Below are 22152 nucleotides of genomic sequence, written 5' to 3'. Positions count from 1 at the left end.
AGCAAGAACAAAAATAGTCATTTAGGGTGGTGATGGCTCTGGGGAAGAAGCTGTCTCTGACCCTGTTTGACATTGTTTTAACGGCTCTGTAGCGCCTACCAGAGGACAATAGTCAAAATTATTTTGGATAACATTTTAGATACGAGTGTCAAATACTTATTCTGGTTTTATTTTGAAAGGGGTATTTAATAAGATATTTTACAAAATTGACACTTTTTACTCCATTCAAATTACAATTATTGAACATATTGTTTTCATTTATTGTGAGAGAAAAAAATTGAGTCACCATCTCCAGACATTGATTAGAAGTATTAACATTTCAAATATGTTTACTAACCGGTATGTATGCATGCGATCTTTTAATTATTCTAACCGATGCATCTGTTTGTTTTTTTTCCTTTTAAAACTGAAGTCAAGTAGATAGTTTTGAAACATCCATTCATCCATTATCGGCACCGCTTATCCTCAGTAGGGTCGCGGGAGTGGTGGAGCCCATCCCAGCTATCTTCGGGCAGGGGACACCCTGAACCGGTTGCCAGACAGTTGCAGGGCACACAGAGACAGATAACTCACTCGCTCATTAAAACCTAGGGACAATTCGGACTGGCCAATACACCTGATATGCATGTTTTCGGAATGTGGGAGGAAACTGGAGTGACCGGAGGAAACCCACGCAAGCACGGGGAGAACATGCAAACTCCACACAGGAAGGTTTGATCCCATGACCCCAGAACAGTGCCGCACACACTAACCACTCAGCTGCCCGATTTCTTTTTGCTTTATTGAAAATGTATTATGGCAATTTTAAAGCTTTTACGGCGAATTTGGATACAACCATAGATATACATCTTAAAAAGAACACAAAACAGACGTATCCTTCACATCTCAGAGTTAGGGCAGACAAATGGGAGCTTTATGGTGGAGGCATCTGGCTCAAGTTCCCGTACCTTGTCTTTTTAATGCAATTACATGTAAATACACAGGGGATCTAGATGTGGGATGCAACTATTAAGGAAGTCTGGGGGTAGGATTTAATAAGCGTATGCTTCTTCCTACTCCCTTCCGAACATGTACGATAACATTGTGAGTTTTGTTTTGTTTTATTTGTGATTTTGTTTTTGCTCTGTTATGTTATGTTCCAAATAAAAGTTTCATTCATTCCTGTATATCTGCTTCAAGTATCTGTTATCTGTCAGAACCAGAACGGAGACAGGACCCACTTGCATTGCGTTTCTCACAAGTTTTATTGAAAGAAAGAGAAAGGGTTGCGCCCACGATCCGGTGGTGCTGGACGCAGGAAGCATGTTGCTCTGGACGGAGGAAGCAGGTCGCTCTGAACGCGGAAGTGGATCTTCCGTGACGAGCGATGGCGGTGTCGGGAACAAAAAAACGGGTCAGTAGCAGGGACAGGAGACCAAAAACGTGGTCGGGGTCGTAAGCGAGTCGTAAGCCAGGATAGGAGAGTAGACGTGGTCGGGGACAAAAAGTGGTCAAAAGCCGGGACGGGAGAGTAGACATGGTCAGGATCAAAACTGGGTCGAAGCTGGGAGCAAAAAAACAGGTGGGAGGGAGTCAGGGTCGAAAAACGCGTGCCTAGTGTTAACTGAGGTACGCAGACGGACTGACCAAAGGGGCAGAGAGGGTTTAAATAGGGACAGAGAGCCAATCAGAGTCTGAGGCAGTTGGCACCAAAGGAGCGCTCACAGGTCATGCATATCGGTAATCATGACATTATCGGCCTCCCAACACTAATAATATTATCGGTATCGGCCCTGAAAAACCCATAGGCTATCGTTCGAGCCTTAACAAGTAGCTACATTTTCAATGCAACTGTAATGTTAATACACTCAACATCATTTTACATTAGTAGTTACATTTAGAAGTTACACCAGGGCCTTTGCAGACAGCTATTTCAATGACGGCATACCTATCAAGCTCCAGGGCTCCATGCCCTTACAAACTGTCGTATTTTCCCTTAAAGAATACAAAAAAATTGTACACCATATTTGTTTATTTATGTAGTTTTACATGTTACATTGTACATGTGTTTCGTTATATCATCAGGGTTGGGTAGGGTTACTTTAACTTGATTACTTTCAATTACTTTTGGATTAGTCCAATACCAAATATGCTAATAAAAGACAAAAGAAACTAAATATGAACAAAATTATGACTCACAACACGTGGTAAGCTTTCTCTCCTGGCCTTGATCTCTTTGATCTCCGGCAAACCTAACATAAAATGCATCAAACAAAGTGAAAATAAATCCAAACAGCTTGCCAACATCATTTTTGCCGTTCCATGTATTCCATTACTCCCCAAGCCTGCACAAAATTTAGTAATTTTAGTCATATTTAGTTTCTTTTGTCTTTTATTAGCATATTTGGTATTGGAGTAATCCAAAAGTAATTGAAAGTAATCAATTTAAAGTAACCCTACCCAACCCTGTATATCATATATATTGTTAATTAACATTTTGTTGTGAGATACTGAGTTGCTCGACATTAATGAGGTTTATTATAAAAAAAGTTCAAAATTAAGTAGCTTGGGCGTTCACTGTAGAAGGAAAAAATACATTCAAATATAGTTAAGTAGAATTATCTCATTCAAATTATTAATTCATATTCTGCATTAAATTATTGTTGGTAATATACTGATTAAAGGGATAACCACAAACCAGTCTTTTTTCATTTTCTCCTTTTATACTTCCTTTTTTTCTTAATTTCAACATAATAATTCGTAATTTAATGCATCAAAGCAAGTGAACCGTTTGAGAGACGGACTTCCTTTCACTACATCAAACCGCTCGCTTCGTTTGCAACGGAAAAAAAACGATACCGAGATAGAGGCTACCGCGGCAAACTCGTTGGACTTGATTTTCCGTTTCGTGATAGTCGGTGTGTACCGGATGGTTCCCATTATTGACAAATTTGCGTTTTTCCGTACAGATTTTCTTGTACGTCCTACACCTCTTAAAATGCATAATAAACATAGTTTATACGGCAAAAACTTACTCGTTGACAGGTTTGATGATGGGACCCTCGGAAAAATGAGTTTGACACCCCTCTGTTGGAATGAAACCATAACCGGAAACAGTGTCTTTACTTTGAAAGGATTACGGCGGATATAGAATATTCAACATTGGCGTTTTTATAGGTGGAACCCCAATTGTAACTGTAGTTGTTCAACTTCCCAACCAGTACTCTGACTAGTGCCAGTTCTTTTACACTTTCTTCGCTATTTGGAGGGTATGTGCAAGATTTCAAGCGTCCCTTGACATATAGGAGGAGGGGGTGTGTCTGTGACCCAGCGGAAGGAGTTTCGTTTGTGGTGCCTCGCAAGCTCACGGGAACGGACTGAAGTTTGTGACAAGGCGATCTCGTCCGTGGTGGCTTGCCTATCCGGAATGGCAGTTTGGACCAGAGCAGACAAAAACGGGCAACTGGATCTTCTCCTCCGGGACCGCTGGATACGTGTGTCCGCAGAACTCACCCGGGAAACGCTTACTTTAACGGCAGAGGCAAACACGCAAGGGAGCCACCCATGGGACCAGAGCATTCCACCGGAGGACGTGAAAGATGGCATGTGGAATAGAAAAGAGTCGGGTAATCAGAACCAGATTCTGTTTTCTGGACAAGAACACTTCCAGAAAGGGAACAGCGACAGCGGCAGTCCAGGTCGCGTGGGTTTTTGTCGAGATCCACGTGACGGCACTTACGGATTAAGCAGCCCCGAGAAGAACTCGATTAACGACACAAACTCAGACTTTGGGAGTCCCCATTTTAACCATGATAGTCCCGTTTCGAGTTTCGGTTCGAGGCAGGGTGAATTTCCCGTTAGCGATGCCATTTGCACGGAGGCTGTGCGAAAGGTCCGTGTTGTGAAACAGGATTCTGGCGGGCTGGGGATCAGTATCAAGGGAGGACGCGAAAATCGGATGCCTATTCTTATCTCCAAGATCTTCCCGGGACTCGCCGCAGACCAAAGTCGGGCGCTTCGGGTGGGCGACGCTATCTTGTCGGTGAACGGTAACGACCTGCGGGAAGCCACCCACGACTTGGCGGTTCAGGCCCTGAAGAAGGCTGGAAAACAAGTGACGCTGGAAGGTAAGTCCCGGAGCGTTAGACCGAGGATTTATCGAGGCCGTTGTGGGCTGGGTCACGGCAGTAAACTCCTTTCCACCTAAACTCTGCGTCGGGAGTTACTTCTCCTTTATTCATCAAGTTAAATGGAAAGTTTTGGGGTATAGTTTTGGCATCGTCGGAAGTGTCCCAACCAATTTGAAGATTTCGTGTGCAGTGGCACCACCAGGGGTGGCTAGGGATGGGCACTTCACCCCGGGGTGGGCACCCCGCCCCTCCTTATAAACTTGTTGGCTACCCCGCCCACCAGTATATCGATAGATTGTTGTAGCATCAGTTATGCGTTTCATCCCAAATGCACAGCCAGGTAAGCCATTGCCTGTTAACAGGGTTGGGTAGGGTTACTTTAACTGGATTACTTTCAATTACTTTTGGGTTACTCCAATACCAAATATGCTAATAAAAGCGAAAGAAACTAAATATGAATACAATTACTAAATTTTGTGCAGGCTTGGGGAGTAACGGAATACATGGAACGGCAAAAATGATGTCGGCAAGCTGTTTGGATTTATTTTCATTTTGTTTCTGTCGCATTTTATGTTAGTTTTGCCGGAGATCAAAGCCAGGAGAGAAAGCTTACCACGTGTTGTGAGTCATCAATTTTATTCGTATTTCGTTTCTTTTGTCTTTTATTAGCATATTTGGTATTGGAGTAATCCAAAAGTAATTGAAAGTAATCCAGTTAAAGTAACTCTACCCAACCCTGCCTGTTAAGGAGTAGCCTATGCACAATAGATAATTAGTAGCATCAAATATTATTATACAAAACACTAAAGTATATCATTAGCATTTCCCATGACCTTCAATAACCTGAGATTATGCTTTTTAGTTTTGGTGTGTCACCCCGAGATTTTAAGTGGCTCCATTTAGCCACCCCTATTAAAAAAAATGTGTGACGTTTCGTTTCTTAGATAAATTAGAAGAAATGCAATTTTTTTTATAAAAGATGTCATTTTAATTTTGAGGATTTGAAAAAAAACCACATAATGGAACGTGCATAACTTCTGTCTGCATTTTTTTATTTAGCGCTATTCAAGTCAATGAAGACCTTCCTAAGCGCTTTACAATGTGCTTCACACTTACCCATTACACACACACTCGCACACCAATAGCTGCCATGCAAGGCCGCGGTCCTGCTTATTGGGGGCATTAGGGATTCAGTGTCTTGCCCAAGGACACTTCGACATATAACATAAAAACAACATACCTTTCTTTCTCAGTGCTTTGATGCACACGCAAGGTTGCCTGTGTGTGTCTGGTTCCATTATGTTGGTTTGAGGGGACAAAAGTTTGTGTTTGCTCTTTGTAGGAATATCCCCTAACGTGCCCCATATCTGGGCAACAAAAAGCATGCAAGAAAATGCAGCATACATTTATAAAAGTAAACTACCAGTTCTTAAAAAAAAGGTTAAGTAAATAAAATCACATGAATGCATTTAAGTTTGATTGCTTTGCAGTTATTTTTCTTTCTTTTTGGGGGGGTCTATGGCCGATCTCACATACCCGATTTGTTAAAAGCGGCCACCTGCCTGGCTTGTGACCATGCACCTTCAAAAGGCAGAGCTCTTCCATCACCCAACAGCAGAGGAGGTGGAAAACAGGAGAGATGCACCAGAGTTTAGCATTGCAGCGAAGGCGTCAGGAAGCCAGTCAGAAGCACTAAGGAACCGCATGCGACCTCTGAGCTACAGGTTTCCGACCTTCGTACTAAGTTTAATTTCTTTGTGATTTAACCCAGGGGTGTCAAACTCATTTTAACTCAGGGGCCACATGATAGAACGAACATTCTGTCGGGGGCCGGACTAGTAGATTAAAGAGAAAGAAAAAGATAGATAAAGATATAAGAGAAAGAGGGAGGGAAAAAGAGAGAGGGCGGGACAAAGAAATAGAGAGGGAGGAAGCGTGAGAAACAAAAGATAAAAGTCTTGAGAGAGGGGGAAAAGAAAGGGAGAGGAAGAAAGAAATCCAAAGACAAATAGAAAGACAGAAGGAGAGAAAAGAGAAAAGAAAGCACGAAGGGTATGAAGAGAGAAGGAGAAAAGAGAGAAAATGAAAAAAGGAAGTTAGAGCAAAAGAGGTTAAAAGACACAGAGAGAGAAAGAGACAAAGAGCAACAAAGGAAGAGAAAAGGAGAGACACGGAGATTGAAAGAGACAGAGTGGGAGAAAAGGGGTGGAAGGGAGAGAGAGAAAAATAAATACAAGTACAGTGTCTTTGTGAGAGGCACCTGGCTTTGGACATATGTCAACCTGCAGCTTGTTTTTCTCTTGCGCTTCTCTGAGTGTTGTTTCGCGGGCCGGATTCAATCCCTTAGCGGGCGTGATCTGGCCCGCGGGCTGCCTGTTTGACACCTGTGATTTAACCGTTTTTTGAGAGTATCGTTACCCCGGTGAGTGGAAGGCAGAGGAAGAAAACCTCACTTAGTCAACGCAACTTCCAAAACAATGCACCTTTTTGTGTTGAGTGGAGGGCAGAGCAAGGGCCCGACTGTGCAATGCGACCTTCAGGTACAGCCCAAGTACGCAAAAATGCCTGATGGTGAGCCGTTCACCTACCGAAACGAGTCCCCTCGAACCTTGATTGAACCCAAACCCCTCTTCCACTCGTGTATCTTCAGTTTGTATGTGTGTTTTATATCGGGCAGTGAACCTTTGTCGCAAAATACCCTGGAACATTTGTCTTACAACCGCTTTTACCCAACAAGAGCTTTGTTGCGTACACACACACTCATCCAATATGGCCGGCGCTACTAATGTTGCCCATATGTAGATGGCATGGTAGGAACTAGCCATATCGAGCAATAATTGTTTTGCTTCCACCAATATTATGTGATGACTTAAAAAATACCAATGTCCTATTTTAACAGTGCAAGGCACGTTACTGAAAAAAAGTAATTAGTTACTAGTTACTTAATTTAAGAAGTAATTCCATTGCCCCCAAATTACTGACTCCCAAAGGTAGCGTTACAAATTACCATATATACTCTCATTAAAGCCTACCCCCGGAAACTGCTCTAGAAAAGCCACATAATAAAATAAATGGAAGAAAATGTGTACATCGACCTGTGAAAGCGATGCACCCTTCATACAGTATTTCTTGACTTGTGCAGTCTGGAGAGATGGCAAACGAATACTTACCTGAGACACCCCATACATATTTTGTCTATGGGTCTGAAACCACCCCAAGATGATCTCCCATTTCTGGGTACTGTCCAAGACGTTCACTTTTTTTCCCTCCAGGAATAAAAAGACTAAAATTCAGCACACTTTTCCTGTAAAGTCCTATGTTCAGGTTTGCGCAATTGATTTCCTGTGCGTTTGTTGTTCCTGTATAAGCCACGCCCTACCCATACGCTGCTTACCATTCGCTATCGGGACACAACCACATACTGTATGTGCATATAAGCTGGCTCCCTGATTTCAGTATTTGATTTTACAGTTGTAAATACGGCTAGGATGCAAGTATTCCCCCCCCCCCACTGAATACATTTGAGAAGTTTTCTAAATGTTAGCTTCTTTTCATCCCCAGTAAAGTACATTCGTGAGGTGTCTCCGCTGTTCAAGAAGCTTTCCTTATTGGCTGACTTGCCATGGAATGGCGTCCGCCCACAGTCTCCCGGCTACAATGTCAGCGAAGATTCCGGATCTCCTGAAAACGGCTCCCACAAAGACAGAAAGATCATGACCTTGAAGATGACCTTCATCAGCAGGAATCTAACTATGCCAGATCTTGAGAACAGGTTTGACATTACTAATGACATAAGTTTGTATTTTGCTATGATGGCTTGACAAAATGTACCTCACCAAAATGTTGCCAATCGCTGTGTGGCTCACTATATCCAAACATAATTTCAGCGCTATAAGGCGCAACCGGATTATAAGGCACACCTAAAAGAAAATGTTTTTTTGTGTGATAACGTTTTCATATATAAGGTGCACCGGACTATAAGGCGCATTGAATTAAAACTTGAGTGTGGGCTAGGGATGCACTCAAAGTAAAAGAATACTGTCACTTATCACAATTGCAAACATTGGACGCAACTAGAAACCCGGATCGCGGTGATGTTATTATTTGGCCGAAACGTAAGAATATTGTCAGACATTAAACAGGTCCATGGAACAGAAAAGGTTGGGTACTTCTAAAATGAAGTATTGTATTGCCAACTCACAAAATCTTTACGAAGCGGACGAGATTCTGAACTGAATGTAGAGAAATGAATTGTGGGAAGTAATTTGGTCACCCTAAAAGATATGAACGCATGGCCGTACGTATTTGAAACGTTTGTCACTTACAATACTTACAATAAAAAGTGAATCAAAATGTTATACCTATTTTTAATCACTTTTAATTTTTTTCATTTCTCTTAACATACCTGGTACTGTGACTGAAAATAATGTGATATGAGATAAGACCTAATGACTATTCATATGTCGTCTGTATTCATAGCGGTATAGTGGAATCGGATCCAGCGCTCTTCCCGGTTCGATCCGGGTATGAATCCCATTACATCCAATTTTATGCAATTGTAAACAACCACCCATGTCCCTAATGGCCTGGATGTTGGGATTCTGTGCTTTTAGCATTGCTAGCTGGGTCAATCCGCAGCATATCATAAAGTTTGATAATGCACAAATGTGTTAACGCACTAATTTTGTCCGCGTGTAAGTTGCACTGGACTATAAGGTGCACATTCAATTTTCTGGCCAACTTGGGGTTTTCCGTGCGCCTTAAAGTCCAGAAAATACGGTATTGTTTCCCAGTGTTTCAGTTCAGAATATGCTTGGGGGAGGTAATGGATGAGTAAATGTTTGTTTTTGAAAGCCAAGATGGGAATAGCTGAGAGGCAAATGTATTGGAAGGGGGTGGGTTGCTTAGTGAGGCGAATGTGCAAGGGACAAAGCCATCTTGTGATAGTCATTGACGTAGAGGTGTAAATTCATTAGTCTGAAATTCATGTTGTTTTTTGCAGTAAAGCAGGAAGCATGGTTTTCTTATGGGAAAGATTTACACAGTTAAGGGGAAGGAAAAAAACCCACCTTGCATTAGAGCAGTGGTTCCCAAAGTGGGCAGTACCGCCCCCCCTGGGGGCAGTGGAAAGATCTGGGGGGACGATGAGGAAGAAGGGGGCCATAGGGGGGCGGCAGTCCGAAGTTAGAAGTTTTAACGTTTATTTGACGATTTGTACACAACAGGTTAGGGGAGGGGGGGGCGCTAGGAATTCACTGGGGAGCCAAGTGGGTGCCAGCCTGCAAAAGTTTGGTAACCATTGCATTAGAGCTATGCACATTGTTGAAATTAATGACAATATGGCTCAGTCAACTTGTTTAGTTGATCAGTACTTCCTGGTTAGTAAGGTATGCTGCACGGACGTACAGCCCTCAAAGAAAGTCTCAAAGGGCTTTGCTGGGCCACAATCGTGGTAGCTACATCAACACAATCCGGACGGTGTAATTTGAATGCATCAACATAGCATATGGGTCTGTAAGGTCTTGGTTTTGAAGATAAAACCTTTGGTGCCAAATCATGTTTTGCCCTTCTTTTCCAGGCTTTTGGAGCTCCATTCCTCCAATGGGCAGCATACAGTGGTACTTCGCTGTAAAGATGCAAGTACAGCCAATTCGTGGTTTACTGCCATCCACACCAACATTGCGGCGCTGCTTCCACAGGCTCTGGCTCACATCAATGCTTACTTGGGGACTTCTGCTCCAGCCTCAACACAGCCTCACCTGAAACACATCGGGTGGTTGGCTGAACAGGTGCTTGAAGTAAAATATTTCACACACTGGAGATATTTGAATATTTTTTAGAGGATTAGGATTACATTTATTTACAATTAGTAGGGAAAAAAACTTCCCCTAAAACAGTTTTTGACAAGTGATACTTATATTACACTTAGGAACTCTGCATATCCCAGTGTTCATTTTACCTCTGAAAAGTGATGGGTCCCAGGGACTCGCATGCTCAAAAATCTATGTGTCCCAACAGAGATCTATGGGTCCCCAAAATTTAGTGTGCTCCATGCCCTTACAAACTGTCGTATTTTCCCTTACAAAATACAAAAAATCTTTTTTTTCAAACATGTTTATTTATGTAGTTTAACATGTTTTATTGTACATTTGTTTCCTTATATCATATATATATTGTTAATGAACATTTTGTTGTGAGACACTGAGTTGCTCGACATGAATGAGGTTTATTATAAAAAAAGTTCAAAAATGAAGTCGCTCGGACGTTCACTGTAGAGGGAAAAAATACATGCAAATATAATTAAGTAGAATTATCTCATTCAAATTATTAATTCATTTTCTGCATTAAATTATTGTTGGCAATATACTGATTAAAAGGGATCACCACAAACCTGTCTTTTTTAAAATTTTCTCCTTTTATACTTCCTTTTTTTCTTAACTTCTTTATACAGCATAATCATTCGTAATATAATGCATCAAGCAAGTGAGCCGTTTGAGAGCCGGCTCTTTAATGAGTTGAGCCAAAAAAGCCGGTTCTCTAAAAAGAGACGGACTACACAACTCGAACTTGAGATCGGCGTGCAGACGAAAACTCGAACTGCAAGACCAAAACAACATTGGCCTGACGAAAAGTTTAGAGTGCGGTAAATCTTTGTTAAAAAATGATAATTACAATTTCGTGTCAAAAAAGTTGCGTCCCGGGGACGCACTTTGATTTGACACGATGCGTCCCCAGCAAAATTAATGCGTCCAGGACGCAGGGAAGCGGGCAAACGAGAACACTGATATCCTCTCAGTATGATGGCACCCCAAGAAAAACGCAATATGGCTGAAGAGTCTACATTGCATTTACTATTGTAAAATCTCAGTCAGCAGTTAAGGTTTGAATAGAGTACATGACTGTTTCCTGTTACTGAGTGCAAGCACTGCAGGGTGAATAGCGATAAATCTACTTGCCCGCATGCCGGTTTCAGATCAGGGGATGGTGTAATTGTGGCTTATGCAGTCCTTTGAGATCGTTTTGTGTTCAAGGGCTATACAAATAAATGGGACTTAATAATGATAGAACATAGGTGGGCAAGCCTTTTGAGTGTTGGCTTGCATTGGGAAAACTTTGTAAGTCCACTTGAAATTTTCCCAACTGTGTAGTTGTATGAACCCTAACTATTCTAAGTGTGGCAATAACTGAATTATTTTTTTCTATCTACTTAAATTGCATGACTGATTAGTTTTATTAATTGTTATGCTCTTTGAATGTAGTTATGTATGTTTAAAAGAACCCTACACATAAAATAAAGCTTCCATTTTGATGGTGGATATTTGATATTTAGATGTGAAAATGTGAATGTTGGGAAGAGTAAGGTGATTAAGTGTTCTTGGGATGGAGTGGGCATGGCGTTAGAAATAGGGTTGAATGTACAGGTACTGGAAGAAGTTGAAAGCTTTAGGTACTTGGGTTGTGATGTGGCTGCAGTTGGTGGAATGGAGTGCGAGGTATTGCACAGAGTGAATCAAAGAAGCAAGGTTTTGGGTGCTCTGAGGAGAGTGATGGGTAACATGAGTACGAGTGTGGATGTAAAGAGAGGACTGTATGAGAGTGTTGTGCTGACTGTGTTATATGGTGCAGAGACTTGGAGGCTGAACTCGGATTTGAGAAGGAAATTAAATGTTTTTGAGATGAAGTGTTTGAGGAGTATGTTAGGAGTGACAAGATTGGATAGATTGAGAAATAAAATTGTGAGAGACAGAACTGGAGTAGTTGTGGAACTGAGCAAGCGCGTGGATAAGCGAGTACTCGGTTGGTTTGGACACATGGAGAGGATGGATGAGGTGCGAATGTTGAAGAGAATATACAGAGCAGAAGTAAATGGAAAGAGACAGAGAGGAAGGCCGCGATTGATGTGGATTGATGGTGTTAGGAGTGCACTGGAGGAAAGAGGTCTTAATGTAGTGGAAGCTAGAGCTCTTGTTGGTGATAGGAATAAGTGGAAAGGTGTTGTGAAAGGATAGTGGGAGTCTTAGACACGTTCTAAGGAATGGGCCGGGAACCTGTATGATACGGGAGGGGTAAACCAATGAAAGCTGTCGTGCCCTACGGTTGAACAGAAGAGTGTGTTGTGTCACCCTGACCTGACTGACATGGCCGCTTTCTTGTGTCCCGTGTCATCTGGAGGGACGAGAGCATGACCAACTTGGGTGCTGAAGTGCTTAACTTTGGATGTTTGGACATTTGGGTTGGCCATGGTCGAATGTTTTTTGCTACTTTTTCCTTTGTTCTTTTCTTTGTTTTTGTATGTGTTTGTCTTGCTGTCTGTCACCCCACTCAAGGGATTTGACCAAGGTAGATGGATAGATAGATGGATGGATACATGTGAAAATGTAAAAGAGAAAAAACATAAAGCCCTCCCTCCAAAGAAAATGACCAAGAAAAACTCTTACTAATATTTGGCAACACAAAACAGGCTAACCATGATTTAGGTGTGGAAAAAAACATGCAAATGAAAAGTAAGATACCAGTCTTTAAACACTCCTTATCTTTGATCTCGCTCTTTTAGGTTCAGTTGGATGGTGGACGGCAACAGTATAAACCTGTTGTCATGGCCATCACAGAAAAGGACATTCTACTCTTCGAGTCTGTGCCGTGGAGTAGGGAATCATGGGCGTTACCTTTGCTCACACACCCATTGCTTGCTACAAGGTAGGACTGTTTGGAACACGAATTCAATTTTGATTTGTTTATAGAGCGAGAAAAGTCTGAAGACGTCACAAATCATTTTGCAATGTAAAATCCGATTTTTTTAAAGCAACAAACAATGTAAGCAGTCCAGTTAGTGAATGTCATCTTGCCATTCACGATTTGTCAAGGAACCACCTACCAAAATACTATTTCCTCATACTCACGAGCACAAGCTTTGATTAACATTTCATCAATTTCTCTTTTTCCCTTCCCCCAACGTCCGGGAATTGAGGACCGGGGGACGATCTGGGAAACAAATTTTTGAAACAATTTGATTGAAGAATTGATCAAAGTCATTTAGTTCCTTTAATACACATTTGTCAAACTCGAGGCACGGCCCGAGCTGGGTCTCTCTGGCCTGCACTATAGTATTTATTTACTACTAAAACTGATGGGCAGTATTATGTACTGTATGTAATACTACAATGTGAAATTTACTGCATTTGTGGAGTTCATGCCTCCAGGAATATTGAGCAATTTGCGTTATGAAGCCCGTAAAATCACAGCACCCTGTATACGTGCAAAGCCACGCGACAGATCTTAAGCTCTCCCATCCCTTGCGTACATGACAAAGTGATAGAGTGGAGATCAAGAATGGCTACTAATATATTGAAATAATATGCATGCAAACACTAGTTACTATGGAGGGGGACAAAATAATTATTGGGCTACTACTACTGCCTAAACCACTGCATGTTTTTGGCTGGCCAACTTGGCGTTGATCATCCCGGTTAACTCTCCTTAGCACCCGGCTTGCCTGCCGTGTTGTTAAGTTTATTCCCGGCTGGGTTCCTTGATGGTTCTTGGTTAGCCTGGCTGCTTAATATATGTTTTAGGATACCCGGCCCCCCTTTTTTTCTGCTGATCGGTCCCGGTTAGCCCTTTTTAGCAGCTGGCTACTCCGCTTGTCCCATGGTTTATTCCCAGCTGGGTTAGCCTTCGTTAGCTTTCCGTGTGTTATTTTTGCCTGTTAGCCCCATTTTGGCTGCTCACCCTTTGTTGTACCATTTTTACACACACCTGCGACACAATGCCGAGCCATACTCCACAAAAAAGTCCAAAATATTTCTTAAAAAAAACACTTGTAACCTTTTCGATTACTTAACATGTAAAATAATATGGTGACCGGCTTGCGAGGGTGCCGCTGTTACTCTGATGACGTCAAAGCTCAGGAAGTCAAAGACGAGAAAAGTCGTCCTCAATATGCATTATCTCGGAAAATAATTAAAATATACTGATGAAATATGTACAGATATTATGCATGTTTTTACATGTACTATTTTTTTTTACATTTTTTATGTTTTAGAATTTGGGTATACATGATCCACTATACCACGGGTGTCCAACATTGTTTAAGCCGAGAGCTGCTTTTTGTTAATAAGTAACACAAAGGGCACCCAGTTTGATATACATGTCTAAATCAACAACTTATCATGTTGTTACTATGCTGTTACCGTGTTATTACAAGGGTAATTAGTGGAAGTAGGGTTAAATAGACTCAGTCAACCACTAAAAAAATCACAGTGACAAGGTAATGGTGAACTATTTCCAGAACAGGTCTGCATGCACCTCAGCCTTCATTATCCTGGTGCCTGTGGACACCACGTTCGAGACCCTTGCACTTTACCTTACATCAGGGGCTTCAGGGGTCAACCTTACTAATTAGATCAAAGGGCACCCAGTTTGATATTGATTTGAACTCATCATGCTATGTTATTACAAGGTTAAATATTGGAAATAGGGTTAAATAGACTCAGTCAACCACTTAAAAAAAATAATATTACTGGACAATCACAATGACTCAGCAGTGGTGAGCTATTTTCTAAAGAGGTCCGTGGGCACCTCAGCTTTCCTTGGTGCTTGTGGGCTCCATGTTGGAGATGCCTGCTTTACATGATACTTTACAGCTATCCTCTGGTTATAATCGACCACAGCATTTACTTTCCGGTACTTTCCTACAGAGACCATATATTTTTCCATTCCAAACAGCCACCAAGGAGCGCCAATGAGCCACCTGCAACTCTAGAGCAAGTTGAGCGGGTCGAGAAGTCTAGCTATGCTGGCAATAGAAGGCATCTTTCTCTGTTCAGCCAATCAGAACGCAGAATACAATGTAGGGCTGCACGATTTTGGAGGAAAACCTCATTGGAAATTTTAGGATCTGTAGTGCGATTTTGGATGTGATTTCTGATTTTCCGAAAAGTGCATTTTCTGTGCTTGTATTGTTTTTGGGGAGAACCTAAACATAGTGACCTGGAAACTTACCTCGATGTTGATGCCCTTCTAGACTGTGAGTATACAATTGTAACAATAACTATAGATCTACAAATTAAAACAGAATAGCAGTTGAATAAATAGTCTGTATTATCATACAAAAGTACCACAAAATTGGAAGGCTACTCCTTTCAGTGTTAGAAAGCTATTTAGAGAGCGGCTGGCAAGCTACATGCTGGCGCTGGGTAACTACGACTTCCGCAAGGTCTTTGTGATGATTAAAATACAAGGGGGGAAGGGATTTTGTAAGGTTTATTGTTCTATATTCTTTATCAATTATCCATTATCGGTCTTATCATAATACGCTACAAAGCCAAGGGGCCGAGACACTTGCTCTCAGCCAAGAGGCTGAGTCAAGGTCCTAGTCACAGAGCCAAGCAGCGATCATTGCGAATGCACCGTTCCCGGAGGTACTGCAATACCGGGCCGATGCGTGGAGTGGGCATAGCAAGCTCTTAACTTCATAGATAGTACACAAATCCAGAACCACAAGAGTCACAAATTAGCTGTTTTACACGAGTAGTCGCTCCAAGTCGTCCGTTTCATGGGTAATGGATCTGGCGTTGGTGACTACCCATGTTCGTCAATGGTTGCTTAAGAGATGTTAGCCTAGCTGTTGGCTTGCCCTTCCGACGCCACCTCAGTCAAATCCCAAACGCGATAAAAATCCAAGCACCAACCTGCTGGTGATCAGCTTTTCTGTGCGCTTTTCTGGCTTTCTTAAGTCCAATATAATTAATTTATTTTCAATGTAACGAGACACAAAAGCTACGAGCTTTGCTACGCCTCTATTGGCTGGCGCCATTAAAACCTGCTTCTGATTGGCCGGCGCTGTTAATCCACAAAATGGGACCATGATAAGCAAGGTTTGCTTCGTGAACTTCGCAAGTGTGGTCTAGCACAAATAATGTCAGCTGATTGAAAATTATAGCGTGGCTCAAATTTTTTTCTATTGGACCTATAATTTGATTTGGTTTCCAGCTTCAGCCGTTACGAATATGGCCTTAAAAATATCCTGCTACCTTTAAAAAAAAAAGCCCAGAAGATCTGTATTTCTGTAAGAGCTTAAAAGGCTGGTGATTATCAACTTTAACTGGTTGTTTTCCTTGCTTATTTATGCATATCGTTTTGGAAGTGCAAAAGTTGGGAATTTCAGGTACAGGAAGTAAAAACCCTGCCAGTTTGGATTCATCCACAGGTGCTTCTACTCTGCACCAGGTAAAAAAAAAGCTCCTTGTAGAACCACGTGACTGAAAAAAAAACATGGTGTGGTTTTTACTTGCTTGGAATTCCAATCTCTAATTCTTAGTGCTATCTAACAAAAAAATTCTAAGGTCCGTTTGTGTACCTCCGTTCAGACTGGTGCATTCTGGGAGTGTCCATGGCTCGCCTGCTAAGAGTTCTGACCTGGTGTTTGCCACTCGGACTGGCACCGGGCGTGGCATTGATTCACACATCTTTCGTGTGGAAACCCATTGGGATCTGTCTTCATGGACAAGGGCCCTAGTGCAAGGCACACATTCCGCTGCAGAACTCATCAAAGAAGTTTCTATTGGTGAGTGTACGTTGTTTAGACAACTTGAGCACAAAAATTGCATTAGAGAGATTGGTATTAATCGTTTTGAATCTAAAGATGATATTTTAGGAACTAGTCAACTATATCTAGGATTGCTGGAAGGGTAGTTGCTAGGCATTAGACTCAATTGGAGCATAGGCCAAAAACGCTATTAGTCTGAAACAAGTTTACCGGCCACTCGTGCAGAGTCGAACAGATTCATTAAAAATGTAAGTGATGCTGTCAGAAAAAAACATATACCCTAAGTGTGCACTATAATTGCAGAGCATGCTAGGAAAGAAGTGTAAGCGTTTCAGAAATTGGAGGATTTTTTTACGTCTCAATCATCAGATTTTAACAATCCGAAATCAACATTTTAAAACGGGGGTTGGGAACCTCTTTGGGTGAGGGAGGAATGAACACAACATATTTTAAATGTAATTTTGTGAAAGTCATAAAACCAGCTAATCTTAATCAGATGAGAATCAAACCTACCGTAAATTCCGGACTATAGAGCGCACCTGATTATAAGCCGCACCCACCACATTTTAAGAGGAAAACCGATTTTGTACATAGACAAGCCGCACCTGTATATAAGCCGCATGCGCCCACATTTAAACATGTAACACAAACACAAAATTAACCCAAACCCGACTTCAAGTCCCGCGATTGAAACTAAATGTGGGGTTTTGGGGTTTTTAAGGGTTATTGTTCTATCTTCGTTATTCATTATCCATTATCCATTATCGGTCAGTTCATAATACGCTACAAAGCCTAGGAGCCGGGACACTTACTCTCAGCCAAAAGGCCAAGCTAAGGTCCTAGCCCTAAAGCCTTCCTTCATTAAAGTCCACAGTCTAAAAATCACAGCCGGCAAAATGAACGGAAAATGATACCGGTACTTAAGGTTTGATGCAGACCTGCAGAGTCCGGGTCCCGTTGACAGTAATCCAAGGAAAAAAGTGTATATTTCCAAAGGTAAGGGTGGGAAAAATATATCAGATGAACACATTTACTCACGCAACTCCTTTTTCTTTAACCAACTTTTTACCCCCTCTTCTTTCCTTGTCTGTCCCTCACCTTTAGCGGTCCCCACTTAAACTCGGCACCCCGCGTTTGTTTCACCCCTCATTTTTCGTTCACCCGTATCAGAATAAGTGTCTAAAATAAATACAAATGAATACATTACAAAAATATACAATCGCAAATACATATTATACATGGGTTACACATATTTACAAAGAAAGACTGTACACAGAGAGAGTTTTCAAAGCTTTAATAATAATAATATAGCTTTGACAGGGCAGTTAATGGTAGCAACACTCGAGCGCCGCTAGCGGCCGTTAGAAAGATTACATAAATTGGCCGCAGGGTTGAAAGTTAGGGAAAAAAGTAGCAGCTTATAGTCCTGGAATTTACGGTAATTTATAAATCTTGATTTGTATGTCTGTGTGTGTGATTTATACGCTCAGAGACAGCTGAACCAATTTTTGTGAAAATTTACACAGTTGTACTTTAGGGCTCTGCGAGTGACTCTACCCAGGTTTCGTGGCAGGGCACCGCCGATAAATACTAACAAAATAAACATCTGCCTTCATATGGCCTGCTTTCGTGGGGTGTATAAAGACCTCTGGTGGCCACATTGTATTCTGCAGCTACCGACCACAAGCAGCCCAGTTGAATATTGTATCGGAACAATCACCTTGATTGATGTAATTGTTTCTTATGCACACGTTTCAACAATCCACAGCCCGCAACGACGTTCTACAAATATGGCGTAAAAATGGTATTACCTTCTTTTAGCATGTCGAAGTCCAACTTTTGTCCGCGATTAGAATGCATCTTCCTCTTTCTTCTGGGCCTGGTCGCAGGGAATTTTGTCGGTACAGAGCATTTTGTCGACATGATAGCTTTCAGAGAATTCGAAAACAATTTGTGTGCACATAATGTAGGTTTCTCATGCGTGTCCAACATAGACCGCAACATTATTGACGAACAAGCAGGCACAGGCTGAAAAGGGTAGGGTCGACTGTTGAGTTAATCAGAATGCAAAACAAAATGCACGATGATAATCCGCGAAGTGGCAAAACTGCAAAAGGTAAACCGTGATACAGTCAGTGATTGCTGTATGTTCATCAATAAATCAATGCTGCTTATATCAATTCTAATTCATAAAACAAATGTTACCTTTCTTTTTGCTATCTTTCATTAAATGTGACTCATTTATACTTCCTCCAGGCTGCACATTACACAGGGAAGATGTCCGACTGACTCTGCACTATGAGAAAGGCTTCACTGTGATGAGAGAGTCAACTGAACAAGCCAATGGAACCCTCCTGTTCAGATACCCTTATGAAAAACTCAAAATGTCTGCTGACGATGGAATATGCAATCTTTACCTTGATTTTGGGGGACCTGAGGGGAAAATGGTAAGTTGTGACCTGTGATGCTAACTACTTATTTATACGTTACTCTAATACAACAATTTTTTTTTATCAAGTTTTTATTATAATTGAGTATTCTAACGTAATATTTTCTGATCATTTGAGTATACAGTCAAGTCATGTTTATTTTTATAGCCCTTAATCACAAGGAGTCTCAAAGGACTGCACAGACTAAAGATTATTGCGAACTGCAGATATCTCATCTCATTATCTGCACCGCTTATCCTCAGTAGGGTTGCGGGGGTGCTGGAGCCCATCCCAGCAATCATTAGGCAGTGGGCAGGGGACACCCTGAACTGGTTGCCAGCCAATCCCAGGGCACACAGGGACAGACAACTCGCTCGCACACTCACACCTAGGGACAATTTGGACCGGCCAATCCATCTGAAATGCATGTCTTTGGAATGTGGGAGGAAACCGGAGTGCCCGGAGGAAACCCACGCAAGCATGGGGAGGACATACAAACTCCGCACAGGAAGTCCGGTAGCTGGATTTGAACCCACACAGGAGGTTCCCAAGACCTTAGAACTGTGCCGCACACGCGCTAACCACTGCGCCGCCATGCTGCCCGAACTGCAGATATATATATATATATATATATATATTTTATATATAGTGGAGAATAGAACGAGATTTGTGTAGTTCTCAATGGTGGTTCCTATGGTAATGGACCAAATTGCATTCGCTTGTTATCGTTCCTCGATGATTAAAGGAAACTCTAGAAACCTGATATTTATATGACAATTGAAAATGGTTTTTAATAGATAATGTCCACTGCCGTTCAATTCCGATGTGTAAGTTGAGGACCTAAATCCTAACTACTGGACCAGCAGTGATACAGCTGACCTATGAAAAGGCGTCCTTTGTCTTTGGTACCGTGAGTAAAAATAGGGTGATAATGAGATGAAATCTGATGCCTTTGCATGTGTCAATAACCTCACTGGTGTTCCAGTGGTTTGGATTCGGCGCGTTCACCTCTGCGACCTGGGTTTGATTCCCATTACATCAACCGCAAAGTTTGAGCTAGGAAAAAAATATGAAACAAAATTTTACACCGATTAGGTGTGCCCCTTATACACAAATGAATACGGTAAGGAATCCCTTTTAGACTGTGAGTAACCCCAGTCCTTTTTTGCCTTATTAGGTATTTGACCTCCACTCAGGTCCCAAGCCGGTTGTCTTTGTCCTTCATGCTTTCCTCTCAGCCAAGCTCACTCGTATGGGTCTACTCACGTGAAGCTAATCACATCAGCCTGATGGACTTGTTCTCAAACAAGAGTCTGACCAGGGCTCTCCATAATGGTGACATTCTTGCAAGTCTTTGCAGTTCCGTTGGGAAAATCACCCACACCAACCTCTCAACCCAAAGGTGCCTTCTCATTTCCTTATCACAACAGCTTCATTGAGATACCATGTCTTAAAGTAGCACTTGTCTCAGACTATAACCAGGTAAAAAAGCTTTTATCATTCCAGTGCTTGTTGACCGATCCACTTAGACTTTCAGAGTCATATTATTTTATATCGACTGGAGAATAAAGGTCTCATACTTTGATTGCGGAGATCCTCCCACCGACTAATGTTTGTCCTACACGGGGGTTCAATCAGATATGCACTTAGGTTGGTTGAAGTAGAAAATGTAGACATTCCCTGTGAAATCGGACTACTCTACTTGAGCAGTTTTTGCACTTTGACACAGTTTAGTCTGTTTTATGTCTTACCTACCTGGGCAAGTGAAACATCAGATTGCATTTTCCGATTGGAATCAGTCTCAACACACTCAAACAGCTGATTTTGCATCTCAGACATTTCAGGATGAACACATCCGCAGCAAAACTATTTTGGAAAGCCACTGAAGGGGTTTAATCATAATGTGTTTGCATCGTGTGGGGTCAAATCAATAGCAAAATGTATTTTCAAGTAAATTATTTTTTACTTTAATCTCATGCAGGTCTATTTATGGTACATGGTTGGGGCTCTCTGGCTCGATCATGACCCTGCAAACCATTGCTTATGATTTAAATCAGTGGTGTGCAACGACGGACATTCATTGTCTGACAATATTTTTCAGCCTGGCCCAAAGGCAGCATTAAACCTCTTAGTACTTTGAAAAAACCTATAAAATTACAATGATTATAATAATAACAAGTATAGCTTTTATAATAATGACATACATAATAAAAATGGGTGGGAATCAAATTCTTAGTCATGTGGAGTATTTAGAAGTGTTTTTAACATGACACCAAAATCACATTTAATGAGCAAATGAGATTCTGGGCCCAACTGAACCATGTTTTTGGAATGTGGGAGGAAACCGGAGAAGATGTAAACTCCACCCAAGGAGGCTGGTAGCTGGAACGGAACCAGGGACATCTTAACTGTGAAGCAGACATGTTAATAGCTGTCTAAACGATGAACGCAAAAAACAGTCACGTCGGTCTGCGTGCCAATTCTTTAAAAATAGAACCTCATGAAATACACCAATCCTGTGAAAAGTGTGGTGGTGTTATGCAGTAATGGTGTGTTCTTGACTTTGGGATCCATGCATCCTCTAACTCCATTGCCAAATGTTTTCCATAGCGGCAGGTTTTTTTTTTTTCTAGCATGACGTCAGACACCAGAGAGCTGATTGGCTATAAGTGCAAGTTTGGTTTGATTCATTGTCCTTCACTGTATCTTTGGTGGTAATCCTTGTTTCCAACGTGATGGTTTTTTTGCCCGACAGATATCCCGCCCACCACACTAATTTAAATTCAAATGTACCACCTCAAAACCCCTTTTCAAGTTCAGTCTTAAACGGAGCAGTGTCCGTAAAACAATAGGTAAGAATAATGGAACTTATTTTTCTTTCGGTGTGGCTCGGTAACAAACTACTCTCTGCCAGGTACCGCGGTCCGCAGCCCAGTGGTTGCCGACCACTGATTTTAAGTATGGATTTTGAGGCGCCTAGCTGCACGCAGGGGCTGAATATAGGATTGTTTTATTGGCACCATATACAATTCTTTTAGACATAACATTACTATGCAGAGAAATGGAC

At 41.7% G+C, this 22152-nt stretch overlaps 2 protein-coding genes across 4 annotated transcripts in view; one reads left to right on the top strand and one right to left on the bottom strand.

Annotated features, from left to right (window-relative positions):
* Positions 1–3169: 3169 nt before the first annotated feature.
* Positions 3170–20670, top strand: sntb2 (syntrophin, beta 2). 2 transcript variants are annotated; one of them, XM_088339807.1, is made up of 7 exons: positions 3170–4106; positions 7671–7881; positions 9688–9898; positions 12664–12806; positions 16478–16674; positions 18913–19103; positions 20263–20670. In XM_088339807.1, exons 1-7 carry the CDS (start codon positions 3407–3409, stop codon positions 20353–20355), a joined length of 1746 nt encoding a protein of 581 aa, XP_088195933.1. In that variant the 5' UTR covers positions 3170–3406; the 3' UTR covers positions 20356–20670. The 2 variants fall into 2 exon arrangements, with proteins under 2 accessions (XP_088195933.1, XP_088195932.1); XM_088339806.1 differs by having other exon boundaries at positions 9688–9907.
* Positions 9172–22152, bottom strand: part of adat1 (adenosine deaminase tRNA specific 1) — a 35382-nt gene continuing 22401 nt past the window's right edge. Inside the window, exon 11 of one of the 2 annotated variants that reach the window (XR_015850860.1) lies at positions 9172–9868. The gene's annotated coding sequence lies outside the window, so the exon portion shown is untranslated. The remainder of the gene's footprint in view (positions 9869–22152) is intronic. The other variant, XM_088339811.1, reaches the window with a different exon arrangement.

This window comes from Urocampus carinirostris, chromosome 7 (assembly GCF_059441175.1).
Source record: "Urocampus carinirostris isolate Australia breed hairy pipefish chromosome 7, RoL_Ucar_1.0, whole genome shotgun sequence".
Taxonomy (NCBI): domain Eukaryota; kingdom Metazoa; phylum Chordata; class Actinopteri; order Syngnathiformes; family Syngnathidae; genus Urocampus; species Urocampus carinirostris.
The sequence above is the reverse complement of the archived record's forward strand: the minus strand, read 5'-3'. Positions and strand labels throughout refer to the sequence as shown.